The sequence below is a fragment of the Podarcis liolepis genome, assembly GCF_965112155.1.
Source record: "Podarcis liolepis genome assembly, chromosome: 6".
NCBI lineage: Eukaryota > Metazoa > Chordata > Lepidosauria > Squamata > Lacertidae > Podarcis > Podarcis liolepis.
The window spans coordinates 378,332-397,774 of record NC_139559.1 but is presented as its reverse complement, the minus strand read 5'-3'; the positions used below and the strand labels follow the sequence as shown (position 1 = coordinate 397,774).

The 19,443-nt window shown below is 56.3% G+C and overlaps 2 protein-coding genes across 8 annotated transcripts in view; both read right to left on the bottom strand.

The window, feature by feature from the left end:
- ELMO2 (engulfment and cell motility 2) overlaps window positions 1-19,443 on the bottom strand; it is a 195,566-nt gene that overhangs the window by 54,560 nt on the left and 121,563 nt on the right. The gene's annotated exons all lie outside the window — the stretch shown is intronic.
- The window catches only part of CDH22 (cadherin 22), an 89,489-nt gene that overhangs the window by 12,553 nt on the left and 57,493 nt on the right, over window positions 1-19,443 (bottom strand). For all 7 annotated transcript variants that reach the window (XM_083507383.1, XM_083507380.1, XM_083507382.1 and 4 more), the window contains 4 exons: window positions 18,688-18,855; window positions 17,175-17,362; window positions 16,211-16,464; window positions 10,445-10,581 (listed from right to left, as the gene is read on the bottom strand). In XM_083507383.1, the coding sequence (XP_083363509.1) occupies window positions 10,445-10,581; window positions 16,211-16,464; window positions 17,175-17,362; window positions 18,688-18,855 (747 nt within the window). The remainder of the gene's footprint in view (window positions 1-10,444; window positions 10,582-16,210; window positions 16,465-17,174; window positions 17,363-18,687; window positions 18,856-19,443) is intronic.

Sequence of the window (19,443 nt, the reverse complement as noted above, 5' to 3'; positions counted from 1 at the left end):
AAAGATGCAAAAAATTAATAGCAGTAACAGCAACACCCGCCCTGCCCCCCCCCCCAAAAAAAACCCCATACCAAGACAGTGGCGCAAGGGTCTCCTCAGCAGCCTCAGCTTTTGTAGCTGGAGTTGGTCTGGGCTGCGGGAGTCAGGGGGCAATTTCCAGGCTGCCCTACTAGTGCGTCATGTTCTTAATAGGTTTTACGTTTTGCTCATCTTGGGGCTCAGGAGACAAAACGAGGGTTACAAATTAAGCAACTCAACCAGCCAAACAAGCCACCTCCCTTTTCTTCCCACAGCCCTCAAAAATGCACATTTGCCTGCCAGAGGGAGGCGGCCAAGTTCCCAGGTGCCCAAGCGGGTGGCACAGAAGGATCTCTGCCAGCTGGGGGCACAAGGGCCAACGGGGTTCAGGGGAAGCTTGGGACCCAGGTGGCACGGGGGTCGAAACCACTGAGCCTCTTGGGCTTGCCGATCGGAAGGTCAGCGGTTCAAATCCGCATGACAGAGTGAGCTCCTGCCAACCTAGCAGTTCGAAAGCAGGCCAGCGCAAGTAGAGACACCTGACCCCATAGTCTCCTTTGACGGGATTCAGCCATCCTTTCCCAAAATTATTGAGAAATGATATATAACGAATTGAAAAAGGTGTTTAAAATAACCGTGGCTGAAAAATCAGAAGCTTTCTTGTTAGGTATTATAGGCCAGGAATTACCAAAAGGGCAGAAGAAGTTATTCATGTATGCGACAGCAGCGGCTAGGGTTTTACTAGCCCCAAAATGGAAAGACGACAAGATACCAATGAAAGAAGAATGGCAAGCAAAACTGATGGATTCTGCGGAAATGGCTAAACTTACGGGAAGACTCAGAGACAAGGACACTAGAGACTTTAAAAAAGAATGGGAACTGTTCATGCTGTATTTACAGAAATATTGTAAAGAAATGGACTCATTAGCAGTGTTTGAGTAAACACTTGCAACTAAGAAAACAAGAGTAAAGGTTAAGAAATAACAACATGGAAATTAATTAAATGCAAGATTTCATTTGAAGAAAATGTGGTACAAAAATGATGAGAAAATAAGAGCAGTAAATTTAAAGATGAAAAATAAGACAAAAATGAAGCAGAAGTAGCAAATAGTTAAAGAACCAGAAGGGAAAGTTGAGGGAAGTCACGGGGGGGGGGGGTGAGTTGTGTTTTATTTTTTATATGATAAATTTATTGAATAATAAATAGTAAAATTTAATAAAAAGTTATTAAAAGGAAAAAGACTGGACTCAGCTGTCCAGGGGTCCTTTACCTTTTTAGCTCAGGGGAAGCAAGCGTCACCAAGAATGGAAAAGAGCTGAACTTCTCCTGTACACAAATGGAGGCCCCAAAATTCCCAGTGGATTAGACCCACCCAGTCCCCCAATGGCCAAGCAGACACCCCCATGGGGAGCCCACAAGGGGCACAGCAACTTCCCCCTCCTCTCGCATCCCCCAGTGACCCGTCTCCTCGGATAGAATCACAGAATTGTAGAATTGGAAGGGACCCCAAGGGTCATCTAGTCCAACCCCCTGAAACACAGCCATTTCAGCTCAAGCATCCAAGACAGAGGGCCATTCAACCTCTTCTTAAAAACCTCCAAGGAAGGAGAGCCCACTGCCACCTTCCACCCCACGGAAGAACGGCTCTTGCTGCGAGAAAGTTCTTCTGTATGTTTAGTCGGAATCTCCTTTCGTGAAGCCATGGGTTCGAGTCCTGCCCTCCAGAGCAGCAGAAAACAAGTTTGCTCCATCTTGTGAGGAGGACTAGAACCCAGGAGACCAGAGTTCGAATCCCCCCTTGGCTGTGCTGTTCCCTGGGTGGGGCCTTGGGGGCCAGTCCCTGCCTCTCAGCCTCCCTGGCAGGGTCCTTGTGGGGGTTGGAGGGGGAGGGGAGGGAAAGGATGATCGAATATTTTAAGAACCAGTATTAACAAGGAAATAACCTAGCAGGTCTGGAGTAACTCCAGCAGAACAGAAGTTAACCGAATTTAACAGAATAGGCCATATATTAACAATTGCAAAGTTATTTACTAGAAGTACTTCTCAAAAATTAGATACCGCTTCCCATAATGTCAAAATCAACATCATGACATAATATAATAAACATGTAGCTTTTCGGTTGACCACCAAGTCCAGTATGTACCAACTACAAGTCCTACATAGTCAGGGCCGTAGTACATTCTTTACTAATTTCTTCATCTCTTTTGTATTTTTCTGTAGTTCTAGTAAATAACTTTGTGATTGTTACTATGCGGCCTATTACGTTTACGTGTGTTTTCAATTGGATGTGTGATATAGGCATTCTGGTGGTTTATAACAGAATTTAACAGGCAAAGAACTTTGAAGATGAAGAATTTGGAACACGTGATTTAATAGAAAAATAAAGATATAGGGTGGGAGGGAAGTCACCAGGTATTTAGTCGAGAGGAATATGAAAGTTGTGCAACCAGAGGGGGGAGGGAAGGGGACGTGGGATGTATTCTTTGTCTTTTCTGTCTCTGTATTTGAAAAATGCAAATAAAAAATAAGAATAAAATAATAAGGAGATGAGGGAGGGGGTGCCATGCCTCCTAGCTTGAGTCCCCCCCCCCCCGTTCCTCCTCCAACAGCCTCTCTTGCTCCCCTTCTCCTGAACGTCTTGGAGCAAAGCCATCCTAGCCCCTCCTGGGGGGGGGCATCTCCCCGCTGCCTCTCCTCTGCCAGCTCCTGCCCTGCTGCCCCCCAGCCCCTGCCAGCCCCTCCGCTGGCACCTGTGGCAAGAGGCTGCAGGGAGGCGCAGGGCTGGGACTCCGAGGCCAAAGGGGCTCTGCAGTCGGCCCGGGGGGGGGGTCGCAAGGAGGGAGGGGGGCAAGGTGGCTCCCCTCCCCCTCCCCGGAGGATCCATCATCTCCACCAGCCCCTCCCCACAGCATCCCAACCCGGCTGACTGACATGCAAATTAGTTTAATTATTTCTTCTTCTAAAATAAATTATATTTTGCAGTGGCTGCAATATGTTGTGTCAGGCAAAATTACATTCAATATTTTTAAACTAATTGATGTCAGCCTTGAGAAAACGTGATTGACAGCAGCGAGGAAACGAGGCTCCGCTACCTAAATGCTTTCCTAAATTAAAATTAAACATGCCGGTTTTTTCACCGCATTTCCTCCAGGAGTCGGAATGCCATTAATCTGAAAGCGCCGTGGGGGGGGGAGGCAGGTGGGGTGGGGAGCTGGGGGGCACGGAGAAGACGGGGGGGCTGCAGGCTCCTGCCGTAGGCACTTGCTGGCCTCATCCAGAAGGATCCGACCGCGTCAGCTGCCCGTGAGGAGGGGCACCGGCAAGAGGGGATGTGCCAGGAAGCCAGGAAGTCCCTCTACAGCCCATGACAAGCGGGGAAGGAAGCAGAGGGAGGGACGGAGGGACTCCCCACATCCAATGGGGCAGCAAGGGGAAGCTGGCAAGGCAGCCCCTCTTTGACAAGGAGAAGCAATCCATGGGGGATGCATTCCGGCACAGAATCCCACCCCACTCCCAGAATTGTACAGTTGGTGGGGCCCCCCAGCCCGGCTCCTCTGGGGTCGCAGCGGGAGCATCCCTGACCCACAGCAAACCACCCTCTATCAGGAGCGTAAAAGGTAAAGCAAAGATCACCAGTGTGGAAGCAATGATTCTTCAACATCAGCTTCATTGGACTGGTCATGTTGTGCGGATGCCTGATGATCGTCTTCCAAAGCAACTACTCTATTCTGAACTTAAAAATGGAAAGCGTAACGCTGGTGGTCAACAAAAGAGGTTGAAAGACTCTCTCAAGGCAAATCTTTAAAAATGTAGTATAAACACCAACAACTGGGAAAAACTGGCCTGCGAGCGCTCCAGTTGGAGAACAGCCTTGACCAAAGGTGTCACGGGCTTTGAAAATAAAAAAAATTCCTTCCAGTAGCACCTTAAAGACCAACTAAGTTAGTTCTTGGTATGAGCTTTCGTGTGCATGCACACTTCTTCAAATAGCATGCACACGAAAGCTCATACCAAGAACTAACTTAGTTGGTCTTTAAGGTGCTACTGGAAGGAATTTTTTTATTTTTGACTATGGCAGACCAACACGGCTACCTATCTGTAACGGGCTTTGAAGACGCTCAAACTCAGGACGCAAGGGAGAAACGTGCCAGGAGGAAGGCACGCTTGGCAAATCCACACCGGGATCAGCTCCTGCCCAGAAACCAATGCCCCCACTGTGGAAGGACATGTGGGTCCAGAATTGGCCTCCACAGTCACTTACGGACTCATTGTTAAAACCATGTTCATGGAAGACAATCTTACTCTGCTACGAGGGATCTCCAAAGAAGAAGAAGAATCAGTGTATGAATCAAAGTCAAACAGATGACCAAAGTTGAGGATTAAGGAGAAAGCCGGGTGGGTTTAAAAGGAACCTCCCATATGAACAACAACAACATTTTTATTATTTCTACGCTGTCCATCTGACTGGGCTGCCCCAGCCATTCTGGGCGGCTTCCAGCAAAATATAAAACTCAAAACCTTCCCTCTACAGGGCTGCCCTCAGATGCCTTCCCAAAGTCACAGTCAGCCCTGGGGGTCCCTTCCAGCCCCATTATTCTATCATTCGACTGAGGTTTCTAAGCGGAGGTCAGATGACCATCTTCCAGGGATTCTTTAGCCGAGTTCCTTCATGCCCAGGGGTTGGACTAGATGACCCCTGGGGTCCCTCCCCACCCTACAACCCTCCGATTCCATGATCCTTCTAACCCCATTCGCCCTGCCACCAAAGCGACCGGCTGGACCGGCCTTGGGGCATCTGGATCCTGTCCCCCGCCTCTCCCTTGGCGCAGGTGAGTCTTTGCCGGGGAGGAATCTCCCTCGGAAAGAGGGGCTCCCCTCCCTCTGGCCCCCTCCCCTCCCCTTGCGCTGCCCCGGCTCAGCGGCAGGAGGGTAATTAAGGAGCGGTCCAGCTCCGTCTGCGATTACGGCCGTTCTCCGGCAGGAAGATTTATCATCTCAATTACCAGCAGTGGACACAGCAGTCAAGGGCCCATCATTTTACATGAGCGCTGGAGAAAACAGGGAGAGAATCCCTAATATTAGCCCAAGGAAGGTAAACAGCTTGTGCGGGAGATGAAGATTTATCTGCACAAACACTGCAAGAGGCTCTCGGGGCTCAACAGGCCCCTTCATGCCGCGCCCGGCCCTGCGCATCCCCCAGGAAATGCTCGCGGCTGCCCAAAGAGCACCGAGCCAGAGCAGAAGGCAAAGCGCGCCGGATCAGGCCAGGCATCCTGCTCTCACGGCGGCCAACCGGGTGCCCATCAGGGAGGCCAGCAACAGAATGATGGCACAAGAGCCACATGCCCGCCAACATTTCTCCAGTGAAAAGGGGGCGTCCTGGTCTGCACCAGGGAGCTTCTCCCTTGCTGGATCTTGACCCACCTACACCTGCCGCCTTGAGCCAACCTCTCTGCCTCACCTACCTCCTCGCAGGGATGTTGTAAAGAGATTTTTTTGATTTTTTGATTGAATTTATATCCTGCCCTATACCTGGAGGTCGAGGGAAACAATAAATGGAATGAAAGAAAAAATTAGCTGTAAGATGCTTTGAGTCCCTGTCAGGGAAAAAGGTGGGGGAACAGTAATAATAATAGTAATAGTAATAGTAATAAGTAATAGTAGGGACGCGGGTGGCGCTGTGGGTAAAACCTCAGTGCCTAGGGCTTGCCGATCGCATGGTCGGCAGTTCGAATCCCCGTGGCGGGGTGAGCTCCCGTCTTTCGGTCCCAGCTCCTGCCCACCTAGCAGTTCGAAAGCACCCCTAAGTGCAAGTAGATAAATAGGGACCGCTTTATAGCGGGAAGGTAAACGGCATTTCCATGTGCTGCGCTGGTGCTGGCTCGCCAGATGCAGCTTTGTCACGCTGGCCACGTGACCCGGACGTGTCTTCGGATGGCACTGGCCCCCGGCCTCTTAAGTGAGATGGGCGCACAACCCTAGAGTCGGACACGACTGGCCCGTACGGGCAGGGGTACCTTTACCTTTACCTAATAGTAATAGTAATGGAATCTGTGAGAATGGTCAGGAACATACCAGGCAGTAAATCCTACTGAACTGCTTTGGATGGCAGCAAAAGGCTGCCCAGTCTTTACCCAGTTACCTGGGAGTAAGCTCCATTGACTACAGTGGGACTTACTTCCGAGTAGACAGCTTCAGGCTCCACTTACAAGAAAGGAAAAACTCCAGGTGTTTCTGAGGACGGCTGGCTGCTGAAGCATTGCAATTAAAGAATTTAAAGCAGATTGGTGACCTTTTCCTTTGAAACTCTAGGAGGGGCTTTTTATGCCAGCTTCACTGTCTCCTTCATTTGGTGCAGGGATTGTATTTTCAGTATAAACTGGACTCTGTTTTTGCACCGACACACACACTCCACTTTGATTGTTCTCAGAGACATGGAGGGGAGGAAACCGGGAAACCTGGACATTCTGGGATCAAATCATAGCTGTCAACTTTTCCCTTTTCTTGCGAGGAATCCTATTCGGAATAAGGGAATTTCCCTTTAAAAAAGGGAAAGGTTGACAGCTATGGATCAAATCAGAAACCAGGACAGCTTCTGTAATTCCGGGACTGTCCCCGGAAAACCGGGACACTTGGAGGTTATGCCAGAGCAGCCCTTTCACATCCTGCAGTTTCCAGCCACTGGGATTCAGAAGCATTGGACTGGGGAGCCAGAGTGGGGCCATTGTGACTCGAGAGCCAAGCCAGCGCCAGAGATGGGGCAGCCGCTGGCCGGCCGGCCAAGACCCTCCCCACATGCAGAGGTTCAGCGTGGGAAACCCGGGAGGGAGAGGAGCTCCTGGCCCCATTTGGAGGGGTCTCTGGGCACCCGAGAGGCAGGGGGCCCCCAGGGCTGTGAAACGGGAGGAAGCCGGTCCCCTCCCCAGGGGGAGGAGGGCAAGAGGCACCCTTGGGCATCCAGCCCCACCCAGAAGCGCCGGGTGTGTGCGGGTGCAGAAAGTGTGTGCATCTATGGCGGGGGTTGGACTGGATGACCTTGGGGTGCCTCTCAACCCTACGATTCTGCGTGTCTGAATTGCACCAAAGTGGGGTTGAGACCCAAAGAGCAGCAAGCGTCCCACCAGCAGTAACGGGCAGGGGCTGGAATGAGGCTCCTGGGCAGTTATGGGAAGATATGCGTCATTCTGTGTCATCCTTCTCCCCCCCCCCCCTTGAAGCACCGAGAGGGAGGGAGGGGTCACGTTCCTGCTTAGGGCAAAAGCCCTTTGCAAGAGGGGGGGCAGTTGGGTCCTCGGGTGGGAAATGCTGACTGCTACCCCACTGCTGTCTCTCTCTCTTTCTTTCTCTTTCCCTCCCTCTCTCTTTCTCCCTCCCCCCACCCCCCCCCCCACTTTGAAGGCCGCCCCTTTACAACTGCCCTTTCCAGCAAAGGATCCCGACATAAATGGCGCTTTAAATTCAATATCCGCCATTAATATTTCATGATTACAAAGCGCTCCGGATAATGTCCCTGGCAGGAGCGTCTGGACAGTTAAAATGGATGAGTCAGAACCTCCTGACGGAGGGAGAGGGGAGTCGGCGGGGAAGGCGCCCGCCCAGCACTGGCACTAATGCGCCCTGACAGGCCCCTTCGCCCGCCGGGGGCTGCTGACTGGTCTGGAAATGGGAGCTGTGGCGGGGAGAGACGGCCCGTCTGATTCCTGTCGCCTTGTATTTGCGGGCGGAGAGGGGGATTCCCCCCCAGCCACGCAATGGGAGCCGGGGGGCAGCAGAGCCCTTCTGCACCGTGGCCTGTGGGGGAAGAAGCCCCTGCCTTCCCCTGGGCTGTGGGGTCGGAAGGGACCCTAAGAGTCATCTAGTCCACCCCCTTCAATGCAGGAGAGGTGCATGTACCGCCAAGCCCTCCCCCCGGTGGCACTGGCCCCCACAGGCCCCCTTGCAAGCCAACTGGACCTACTGAACAGTTCTGAACCCCACATCCCTGACATGGGGCTGGCTGTGAAGAACACAGTCCATTAGGGGCGCGGCAGAGACCGGGAATTCTGGAAACATTTCTACCCTGGATTGTACATTCATACCTCAGGTTGAAGTCACTTCAGGGTCAGCCTTTTTGGGTCATGCTTTGTGGTGACCCAGATGTAACAGAGGGCATTACTTCCGGGTTTCGCCGCTCGCGCAGGCGCAGGCGCTCAAAATGACATCACACGCATGTGCAGAAGGGGCAAATCACGACTCGTGCATGTGCAGACACGCGGGCGCGGGTTGTCTTCACTGCAGGATGTGAACGGGGCTCAGGAACGGATCCCGTTCGCATCCAGAGGTACCACTGTAATTGCAAGACCCCCAAACATGCAAGGGCCTAACTCTGGCCCAGACCGCAAGGACGGACATTTCCGATGAAGGGAGAGATCTTTACCGAGGCAGAGGAGACGGGCAGGCCAGGAAGAGCAGCCGCTGCTCTCCGGAAACGGGGCAGGAATGGCGAGGGAGGGGGGCTGGCAGCAGTAGGCCCAGGACCCCATTGCAAGAGCAGCCCCTGCCCCCTGGGGACGCCAAGAAGCCCTGGGAGGTCTCCTCTGTGCCTCTGTCGGATTGTCTTCTCAAGTCAGCCAGCTGCAACTGCTGCATTCTTATTCCGAAGAATAATTCAGTTTATACGCCGTCCTTTATCCAAAGATCCCAGGGCAGTTTGGAACGCCTCACGCCCAGCCTCTCCAGAGGGCCTTCCCAGAAGTGGCAGCTCCCGTGGACACTCGACTCCCAGCACTGTTGAGCTGGAAGGGTCCCCCAAAGGCCATCTAGTCCCACCCCCTGCAATGCAGGAAATGCTCTTGCGTCTTCTTCTGCAGCCCCTCTCCGCCATCCTCCTCCTCATTAGCATTCCCTCTCCCCCTCCAGACAGGTGCTGCTTCCTACCTGCACTTGCCACGCATATTTATTCCTATTTATTCGGCTAACTCCTTCCTCTCCCCTCCCTCCCACCCCAAGAGATTTCCTTTGGCAGAGCAGAGCCAGCGAGAGGCAAGGGGGGTGAGGAGGAGGAGGAGGAGGAAAGGAATCTGTCTCAGGGCCCTTCCCGAAATCCGCTTGCCCAGACCCCCGAGACCCAGCCGAGGGAGGCATCAAAGGCGGCGGCTGCTGGGAGCCTGTCTTTGTTTCCTGCCGGCCTTGTTTGAAGTTTGGGGAAGCAGCATTCGAGCTGTTGGGCTTCCTCTTTGGGGAGAGCGGCAGAGATGGAACAGAGCAGCCCCCCTCCCAAAAAAACATATAGACAGCCGAGGAGGACCAGGGAGGAGGGGGTAGCAGGCAGGAGCGCAGGAGCCGAGGTCCTCACAGGACCCCCGCCAGAAGCAGCGCCCGCTGGTGGGGGTAGGTTGGGGGGGGCTGGAGCCGAGCCGCTCACTCCCCCCCACCATCTGCTTGGTGCTGAACCTCGGCCTCCTCCCCAGCTACAGCCGCCTCCTGCAGGGCTCCCAAAAATACCATCTTTCGCGCCTGCCTGCCTGCCTGCCAAGGACCAGAAATTGGGGGGGGGGAGAGGCTATGTGTGAAGTGGGTGGGAGAGGGAGGGAGGAGAGTGTGGGGAGGGGAGGGGAGCAGAGCCCAGGGGAGCCCCCCGCCCAGGGTCATTCCAGGTGCTGCAGAAAGAGGGGAGCCTGCCCTGCCACCGGTGTACCATGAAGGGTCTCATGGACAAGACCATGCAACTGCAGCAGCGAGGTAAGCAGCCTTTGCCCTCTTTTAGCTGAACTTCTTCACGCAGCCCATCATGCAACTAAGGAGGCTGCGATGGCTTTAGAAGTTGGAAGGGCCCCTCAGGGTCATCTAGTCCAACCCCCGGCAATGCAGGGATCACAGGGGGCCACCTGAACCCTGCTTAGAAACCTCCAATGGAGGAGAATCCGCCACCTTCCCGGAGTCCGTCTCGCTGCCAACATCTCTCACCATCAGAAAGGTGCTTGATCTCCTTCAAAAGCGAAAGGTGGGACGCTAATAATCCTCCTGGAAGCCCCCAAAAGGGCTTGGGGGCAGGGGTGTTGCTTCTCCTTTGCCCCCTCCCTCCCAATCCTGCCCCCTCCCCCTTTGCTGCCGCAGCCGTGACATTTTGGCTTTGCCTTCCTCCGGGGGCATCAAAAGGGGCCTGAGGCGCCAGCCCCAGAGACAGGCAGGGAGTGGGGGGGGGGAATGTAGCTCCCCAGGAGGCCCCACATCAGGCGTGGCAGCGGAGGCAGAAGCACTGCCCGCCTGCCCATCCCAGCTCAGATTAATATTCCTGCTGGCTTGCCCCTTCCTGCTTCCCATTGGCACCTGGGAGGGCTGCTTCAGGTCCAGACGAGCCCCTTTGGCTCTTCTCCTTCTTCTTGGCCCCCTCTGGGCTGACTCCATCCTGCCCACCTCAGCGCCGCCGCCCCCCCTGGGACTCACCTGCTTCCATGGCCAAGATGGTGATGTTGTGCCAGCCGGCTGTCTCCCGGTCCAGCACCTTGCTGGTCACGATGGTGCCGCTCAGCGGGTCAATGTCAAAGATCTGCTCCAGGTCGGTGCTGCGGTCGATGGCGTACCTGGGCACCAGGTGGGAAAGGGAGCTGTGAGGAGGATGCAAGGGAGGGGTGGAAGGCTGGCACATGGGGCAACGGAGCTCTTGGGACCCTGATGTCAACCCCAGTGGGGTAGGAAGGGGGTGCGGGGGGTGAGGCCCGCCCCAGTGTCATCCTGAGGAGGGGTGATGAAATGGCAGGCGGCACTCACTGTGGGCCCCGCAGCGCGCCCATGCCATGCGTCTCAGGCACCCAAAGGCTCTGCACTGTCCACTCGCTGCCTACCCCCCAGCTGTGGGGTGGCCGAGGGCATGCTTGCCCTGTCGGTATGGGCAGCGTGCATGTGCCATCCCTATGGGTGCCACTTGAGCACCGTCCGTATGGGTGCTGCGCATGCACAGCTGGTCAGTTTGCCCTGCCCCTGTGGGTGGTTCGGCCCACCCCTCAGCACCCTCCCCGGCTGCCAGACAGGCTTCTTCCGCCACTGGTCAACTCCTCCTCCTCTGTGATTTCAGCCGCAAGGAGGACTAGAAACCTGCTCCTTTTAATTTAGCCATTAAAGGAACCTTGTCAATAGATCCTGCAAAAGGTGTTTAATGCACAGAACCTGCCCAGCCAACAGACCGGCATGCCCATCCCACACCAGCTCTCATTCACTGCCACTTTCAGACAGGCGCCACAACTTGCCAACATTCATTCATTCACGGAGAAGACACCATGTCAGAGCAAGAACCCGGAGAAGGAAGATCCCCCTCCTCAGATCACAGAGTCATAGAGGCGGCTCAGAGGGCACTGCAAGTGGCACATTCCACACAAACTCTCCTGGCATGTGGAATCAAGAAGGAACTGCACACATCTGGCATTGGCCTCCAGCCCCTGTAAAGGCAGGGGGGGCCTAGCCCCCCCCCCCGGGCGCTGACTCACCCACCAACACAAGACGCAACCGGCTGTACTTTTGAATACCGTATTTTTCGCCCTATAGGACGCACCGTCCCATAAGGCGCACCTAGTTTTTTTGGGGGGGAAATAAAGGGAAAAATATTATTTCCCCCCCAGGCGCGGGGCTGGGGCGGGGGAGGCCCGAGCTTCCCCCAACCCCAGCCCCCAAACAGGCAGCTCTCTGCAAGCCGTGGGAGCCCAGCGCTGGCTCCCGCTGCTTGCGGAGAGGTCCGCGAAGCCTGGAGAGTGAGAGGGGTCGGTGCGCACCGACCCCTTTCGCTCTCCAGGCTTCAGCGAAAGCCTGCATTCACCCCATAGGACGCACACACATTTCCCCTTCATTTTTGGAGGGGAAAAAGTGCGTCCTATCGGGCGAAAAATATTGTAAATAAGGTATAATATTCATTGTATCAAATTGTAGATTTCAACGGAAGTCTCATAAAGTTCAACGGAAAAAGCAGAAGACCCCGTGGATGAGTTCATTCTCTAGTCTGTTCATGCATAAGGTCCATCCATGTATAAGTATCTATTCCACCTGTCTGTTGATAGAGTCCAATAATCCACACGAAGGGTTGTTACAGTTCCACAGAATCCTGTCACAGAGTCTAAGACAAGGATTTCCGGGATATGAGCCTTGTTTCGCCCTCCTGGGCTTCATCAGTAGTCCAGGCTCATATGTAATGTTACAGGACAGTGGATCTTATAGCATAGTAGTGGTGCATGAACTGACTAGAGAATGAACTGACCCACGGGGTCTTCTGCTTTGTTCGTTGAACTTTATGAGACTTCCGTTGAAGTCTTGTGTGTTTATTGAGTATGTTTCCCATAACCATAGGTTTGTTGTTGTTGTTGTTTCACACACACCCCCCCAACAGGCAGGAAGCTTTGGGGGGGGGCGCACTCTGGACAGCTCCTAGCCAGGATGGCACCGCTCTGCCTCCACAGTCGGAGGCTGCCAGGTTTCTGAATGCCAGTCGCTGGAATCCGCAGGAGAGGAGAGTTGCTCTGGGGCTCAGGAGCTGTTTGCAGAGTTCCTACAATGGGCATCTGTTTGGCCACTGGGACAACAGGATGCCGGACTAGAGAGGTCACGGGCTCCTGGTCTGACTTCTGTGCCAGGGATGTGAGGCGATTGGCCCAGCAAAGACCAGAGGGGAGATGCCAAGGAAGCCAGACTGCCCGGCCTTGGAGGCTTCTGCACCTCCGTCCGGATCCGTGCTGTGGACGCGTTCCCAGAAAAAGCAGCACCCTCCACCGGCCAGGTGCTCCTGAAGCAGCCCCAGCCCCAGCCGCACCCTGCACAGCCCCTCCGGCCCCCCGCCAGGCTGGCCGGGCATCTGCCTGCGCCGCTGTGCTGCCTCCTTTTTCCTCCGCAATAAAGTTAATGACTCGGATGGAGGAGCGCCGAGCAAGGGCCCCTCGTCAAATCCGCAGAGGATGACACAAGCCGGGAGGAACTGTAAATATTGCAGAGGACAGGAGGATACAGGTTCCAAGCGACCTTGACAGAGAGAAAGGCCAGGCGGGGAGGGAAGGGACAACTGCAGAGTGTTACGTCCCCCTGGGAGAGAGGAAAGCCCCACAAGTGCCCCCCCCGCCCCGGGAAAGAAGAGCCTTGCGAGAGCCCCATAACGCTGGAGGGGCTTCCCCTGCAATGCAGGGAGCTGGACTGGGCGACCCTCGGGGGCCCTTCCAACTATGATTCCCACCAACGGAAGCCGAGGGCCTCCTGGGACGCACCTTCAGCCAGACGCTTCCTGGTGCTTCCTCTCTGTTCCTGGGCTGTGCCTTCTGCCCCGGCCAGGATAGATCCCCGACGGGGGCAAAAGGGGAAGCTGCTGCCCTGCGCATGCACCGTGTGTGCCCAGCACCTGCTGCTTACTGGAGTCGCCCCCTGGATTCTGCGATGGAGGTGATGGCTCAGCCACCCTCCTGGATGTGCCAGGCCTGACCTCCCGGCAGCAGCCCCAGGGGGTGGTCTCTGCCCAGCTGCCCTCTGCCACCCGCAAGCCAAGCTCTGCTAGGAGTTTCTGGCTTCTCCCGCTGCCTTGTCTCCCTCCCCTTGGCCCTCCTTTTGCCCCCACGGCTGCCCCCTCCCTCTGCCCCCCACAAGCAGCCGAGGAGGGCAGCCCCACCTCCAGGGCGACGGGGGAGCAAACGCCAGGCGGCATCCGGCGAGGCTGCTGGGAGATGCTGCGCCAGCGGTGCCAGGCCAGAGGCGGCAGGTCACGGCCCCCTCGCCTCTCCGCTCGCCCTCCTAATTGCCTGGCTGGCAAGATTATTTTCAATCAGGCCTGGTTTGTCTCTGGGGATTTATCGTCTTTTATCCGGCTATGAAACAAGCCAAATTGCTTTGCTGCTGCTGCCTGCAATGGCGTGTTTGCGTGGGGGCTGCTGCCTGGGGGGTCTCAGACGTTGCCGCTGGCCGAAGGTGGGGAGGAAAGGGTGGGCCTGTCCAGAGGGGGCCTTGGCCTCAGCCGCTCTGCGCCCAGCGCAGGGCTTGATCCTGCAACCAGAGGGAAGAAGGCACAGGAGCAGACCCTGCCCCAAGCCAAGGCCCCCAGCGGTCGGCCCCAGGAGCTGCTTCCAGCTCACGCTTCAGCCTGAAGGCCTCCCACAGAGCCCCAGAACCCCACTTCCCACTTCATGCCGGGGTTGAGCATGTGCAGAGTGCATTTCCCTCACTGCTGCCAAACCATGTAGAAAGGAGCCCCCTCACTTCTTTCTCAGTCTTGCCAACCCTCCTGAACTGAGGATTCACAGACTCACAGAATTGTAGAACTGGGAGAGACCCCCAGGGGTCATCTAGTCCAACCCCCTGCAAGGCAGAGCTCAGCAGAGGCAGACATGTCACCTGCAGGTCCAGAATACCTACAGATGCTCCAGGGCTGTTTTGACGGAAGCTTTCCCGACGGCCTTATTACGTTTTGCATGCTGTATGAAAGCAGCGTCAGTGATACACAAAAAGAAAAGGATGCCCTTCTCTGCCCCCCAGAGCTCCCCAGCCCCCTGCCAAGGGGGAGCTCTCTCAGGCCTCACGTGTCCCAGTCGCCCCCCCCAACAGCACCCTCCAACGAGGCCTGCCCTGCCCAGCCCTGCCCTGCACCAGCTAAACCAGTGTGTGCCCCCATCACCAAAGGCAGCAGATCTGCCCCCCACCCCTTGCCTAGCTGGTTCTTGTGGGGGGGGCTTTGAGGCAGCCAGAGCAAGAAGCTGCTGCTTGGGATGCTGCTGGTGTCGCCAGCTTCCCTCTCCTCCTCCTCCTCCTCCCAACGGCATCGCCTGTTGTTTGGCTGGGCAGAGCAGAGAGCAGTTTCTCCTCCTCCCTCTCCTGCGCTTTGGCAGTTTCCTTGGCACTCGCCTGCCTCAGCCCTTCCTTGCCACCCCCAAAGGCAGCGGCAGCAGCTGAGCGAGGGGCTCATCCTGGCATCCTGGCATGTGCATTGCTGCTGCTGCTGCGGCTGCTGCTGGGCTCTGGGAAGCTTGTCAAGCGCGGTGTGAAAAGCTCTTTGTGGTGTTTGTTTTCCCTGCCTGCCGCCTTTGTGCCGGAGCAGGTTGACGCTCTCGGGCGTCGCGGGAGTCTGCAAACCGCCTGTGCCCAACACATGTCTGCGGCGCCAGCGAGTGCCAAGGAGCAACAGCGTCTCTACAGAGTGCCAGCCTGCAGCTCTGCATCGCAGCCGGGGGAGAGCAGCAGAGGGGCTCCAGCGGGCGCAGGCGGGGAGGAAGCCGGGAGGAGGGCCCTGTCCTGGGCAGAGAAAGAGCGGAGGCCTGTCTTTCCTCCCAGCGAATCACAGCTGAAGCTTCCCTGGCAGGCGGCCTCCGACCTCGGCTTAAAAACCTCCGAGGAAGGGGAGTCCACCATCTTCCCAGAGAAGAGAGGAAAGGCTTCTCTCCAGCGGCCCCCGTCCACCTGGCACAGGCCCTGCTGATCTGCCCTCTTTGCTCACCTGTGGTGCTCCAGAGGCCCCCGGGCTCCGTTGGGCCAATCCTGGTTGAGCCCCAGAACCAGAGCAGAGCAGCTGGGCCTGCCCGCCCCCCAGAACCCCTGCACCTCGTCTCCCTTCATGCCTCTGGCATTCCGCTGGCACCCAGAGCCCACCCATTCTGAGTGACAGCCAGCTGACTTCTGCTGGACCCCTCTGCCCCATCCCCAGACCCCTTTGCCTCTCCTGAGACACAAACAGAGGTGCCACTGAAAGCAGAAACTCAGCAACTGGGATATATAATCTAGCACCGATTGCACAACCAGGAGATTTTCAGGAATGTGCATGAAAAGGCAAGGAAGTGGTTCAAGATGCGCATGTGTGTGATATGTGCAAAAAGGAAAAGATCCACAAACTACACAGAAGCCCTTCCACTCCCCCCCCCTAAGTGGGGCAAAGACCTCGCCTTTTAGTTCATCTCACAAACCTCGAAACTTATTTCTTGCCAAAGGACTTTGCAGAAACCTCTCCTCAAAAGCCGAGTTTTGTGTGACATGAAGCCCAGGGCCACCTTGCAGATTCCAGATTCCTCCTTCTCTGCCTCCTCCCAGGCTTAGGTGCCCAGAACCTTCTTGCCCCTTCCCCCTTCCTGTCCCCTTGGGGTCTCCCACCTCAGCTGCCCATGCACCCCACTTGCCTTTGCAACCGCCCCCCTTCCTGCCCTACTTCTTCCCTCTCCCGGCACCACGCGCCCATTTCCTGGACAGAGGAGAGGAAGCCCTCCTTACCGGACGGGTCTGTTTGCCACGTCGGGGTCCAGGGCGGTGACCATGCCCACCAAGGAGCCCACTGCCGCGTCCTCCTGCACCTCCATCAGGCCGTCGGGGGGCTGGAACTCGGGGGGCTCGTCCACATCCAGCACGGAGACGCGCACGATGGTCTGGTCCCGGAAGGTGCCCAGGTCCACAAAGCGGGGGTCCGCAAACTTGTTCAGGGCCTCGACCACCACTGTCTGCACGCTCTGGGCCTCAAAGTCCAGAGGCTGCAGAGAAAAGAGGGTTTTTTGTGGGGTGAGCAGTGGGCTGACACCATCCAGGCTCCCCCCAGGCCCTGCCCCACCCCTTGGCCACACCAGGTTGAGAGCCAGGTGGGAGCCAGGTGAGAGCCAGGTGAGAGCATCGCCTGGCAAGGCTGGGAGGGGCAACCCCAGAGAGCGGCTGCCAGTCAGGGCAGACAAGCCAGAGCAGGGCCCATGGGCTGGCTCTGCAGCAGGCAGCTCTCCGTCTCCTGCCTGCCTGCCTGCCTGCCTGCCTGCCTGCCTTCCTCCATGGGGGAGGAGGGGGCCCCAGTCTGACGGAGGCAGGCAGAATCCCGCAGACGGGCTGGCATGCTCCGAATTCTGGAAAAGCTGAAGAGTCCCAAGATCCCCGTTTCCCAGGCGGAGGGAAGCCTGCCAGGCAAGCAGAACTGGGGGGCATCCAGAACCCACCAGAAATCAATTGGAGAAACCACAGGCAGCTGGAGGGGGGGGAGAAAAGGGGCAGGAGGAAAGAGCCCCCAAGGCTGGGCAGGGCTTTGCTGATGGGGCAGCAGAGGATGGCGGGGAATCCATAGAACTGCATGGATCTGAATTGTATAGAATTGTGAGTGCTGGGGCAGCTCCCCCGAGGCCCTGCTGTGGCCAGAGGATTCCCCCCCCCAGCTTCCCCCAACACCCACAAAGGGGAGAAGGGGAGCCCCCCCCCGGCTCACCTTCTGCACGGAGATGAGGGCTTCCTGTGTGTTGCTGTCGGTGGTCACCCGGAAAGCCCCCAGCCCCTCCTCGTCCTTGACCTGGTAGGTCATGTCGGTGTTCTCACCCACGTCGGAGTCCTCGGCCTTCACCCTCCCGATCAGAGTCCCCACGGGGGCCGTCTCCACCACACTGAACTGGTACATCTCTGGGGGGGGGGGAAGAGGCTGGGTGAGGGCCTTGCAGGGAAGGAAGGTTCCTGCTTAAGAGCCACCCCATCGCTGCCTCCGAACCCCGGCACTCTCACATCCCCCCCCCAAAGGAACCCATCTTCAAAGCATGGATGAAACAAGGAGTTTGAGTGGGTGGCATAACCTCAACCACAGATGGGACAACCCCTCCGATCAACGTGGAACATTTCCGTAGCTTTAAAACTGAGAGGAATTCTGCAAAAATTGATCTTCCAGGTCTATTGCACAACGTCTCTCTAGGGACGGTCTAATTCGGATGGACTCTGGCCCTGTCACGATGTTGGCAGGTCCAGGGGCATTTCCCTTTGAGTCTGCATCACTTTTGTATTGGAGCAATCCTGGGTATTTGGCGATGTTTGTGCATTTTCAAATCCTATCCCCTTGGCCTGGGGATGAACAGCAGGATGAGAAAAGTGGACTTTAGGAGCCCTTTGGGTCACAAAGCGACTGGGAGGATTAATACTCGCCATCTGCTGGGCAGTGGTCTGAGGACCTGAATGTCCCGACTGCATCTGCACCCGTTTTTTGTTGTTGTTTTTTGTAAACTCCACTTTCACCTGGACATCATTTTGGACATTTGGCTGTTGCGTGTCCATCTTGGGTGGATACATTGATGCTTCTTGCATTGCCAATGTGCTCAGAGTTGATAACATGTGTTTCATTCCCTCGCCCCATATATTCTCTCTTTGTTTTTTTCTTTACCTTAAACTTCCATTTAAGGGGGGGGGGGACAATAATAAAAAGCAGTGATGTGGATTTTCTAGGAAAAAAAGAACTTGGAAGTTTTCTGTAAAAAAATAATAATTGGGGAGGGATAATGTTCTAATGCCCTGCAAAGAGATCCCGTTGCATTTTATTCATAATTTATAAAGCTAAAACTGCCAAATGGCCCAATCCTCGCCTAATCCTGGATTTGCATTTGTCATCAAGTCAGTGGTTCTGAAATTTCGGGAAAGGGAATCTCTCGGGGGGGAGGGGAGTCCTGTGTAAATCTGCCTACCCCAGACCAGAGTTTTTGGAGGCACACCCCCCCTTCACAGCTTGCACGGAGCCTGCACCCTAAAAGCAGGGGCACCCCAGCCTGGCACCGGGAGAGTGCGCATGGAACAGGCAACATGGCCCCAGTGCCCAGCTGGCAGGGCCCATCCCGCTGCCTGGTCCAGCAGCCCACTGCCAAGGCAGCCCAAGTGGGGCACCCAGCTCTGACTGGACAGCTGCCCCCCACAAAGGAGCTGCCAGCTGCCGCCACCCTCCCCCCATCCACCCCACGGCCCAAGCTCACTCTGGGGGAAGCGTGGGGGGTTGTCGTTGACGTCTGTGATGACAATGGTGACTGTGGTGGACCCTGAGAGGCCTCCCAGCTGCCCGGCCATGTCTGTCGCCCGGACCACCACCTCATAGCGGTCTTGCGTCTCCCGGTCCAGGTTGGCCACCGCCGTCCGGATCACACCTGCAGGAAGTCCCAACATGTCAGTGGGGGGGCCAGGTGGGCCCCCAGGAGCCTCAAGGGGCCACACCCAGCCCCAACACCCCTGCCTTCCCTCAGCCCCCCCCCCCCCCGCCGCAAACTGTGCCAAGGAGGAGACCCACAAAGCACTCCCTTGGCAGGGGGCGAATCCCAAGGTGGATGTGGGAACAAGCCCAACGCCCCCCCCCCAGTCTCCAACAACTGGTATTTGGAAGCCTATTGGGAAATGCAGGAGGCCTGGACCCACGGCTAAAGAAAGAGCCCCCAACCAGCTGGCTGCCCCACAGCAAGGAAGAGGTGGCGCCCAAGGATCGTGGGGCATAAGGGGGCAGGATATGCACCCGGGAGATCTTTGGGGGCAGGGAATGTCCCCTATGGGGCAGCCGCCGCCTTGGAGCCCCCTCCAGGCAGGCCCCAATCCTGGCCCCCTCAGGCCTTTTTCACGCACACCCCACATGACAGCATCGCTAGCATCAAAATGACAGCCTGTGTTTTGCCATCTTTTGATGCCAATTTTCCCTTTTCATGGGGAAATCCAACAAGTTGGAAAACACACGTGTCCCATGTTGC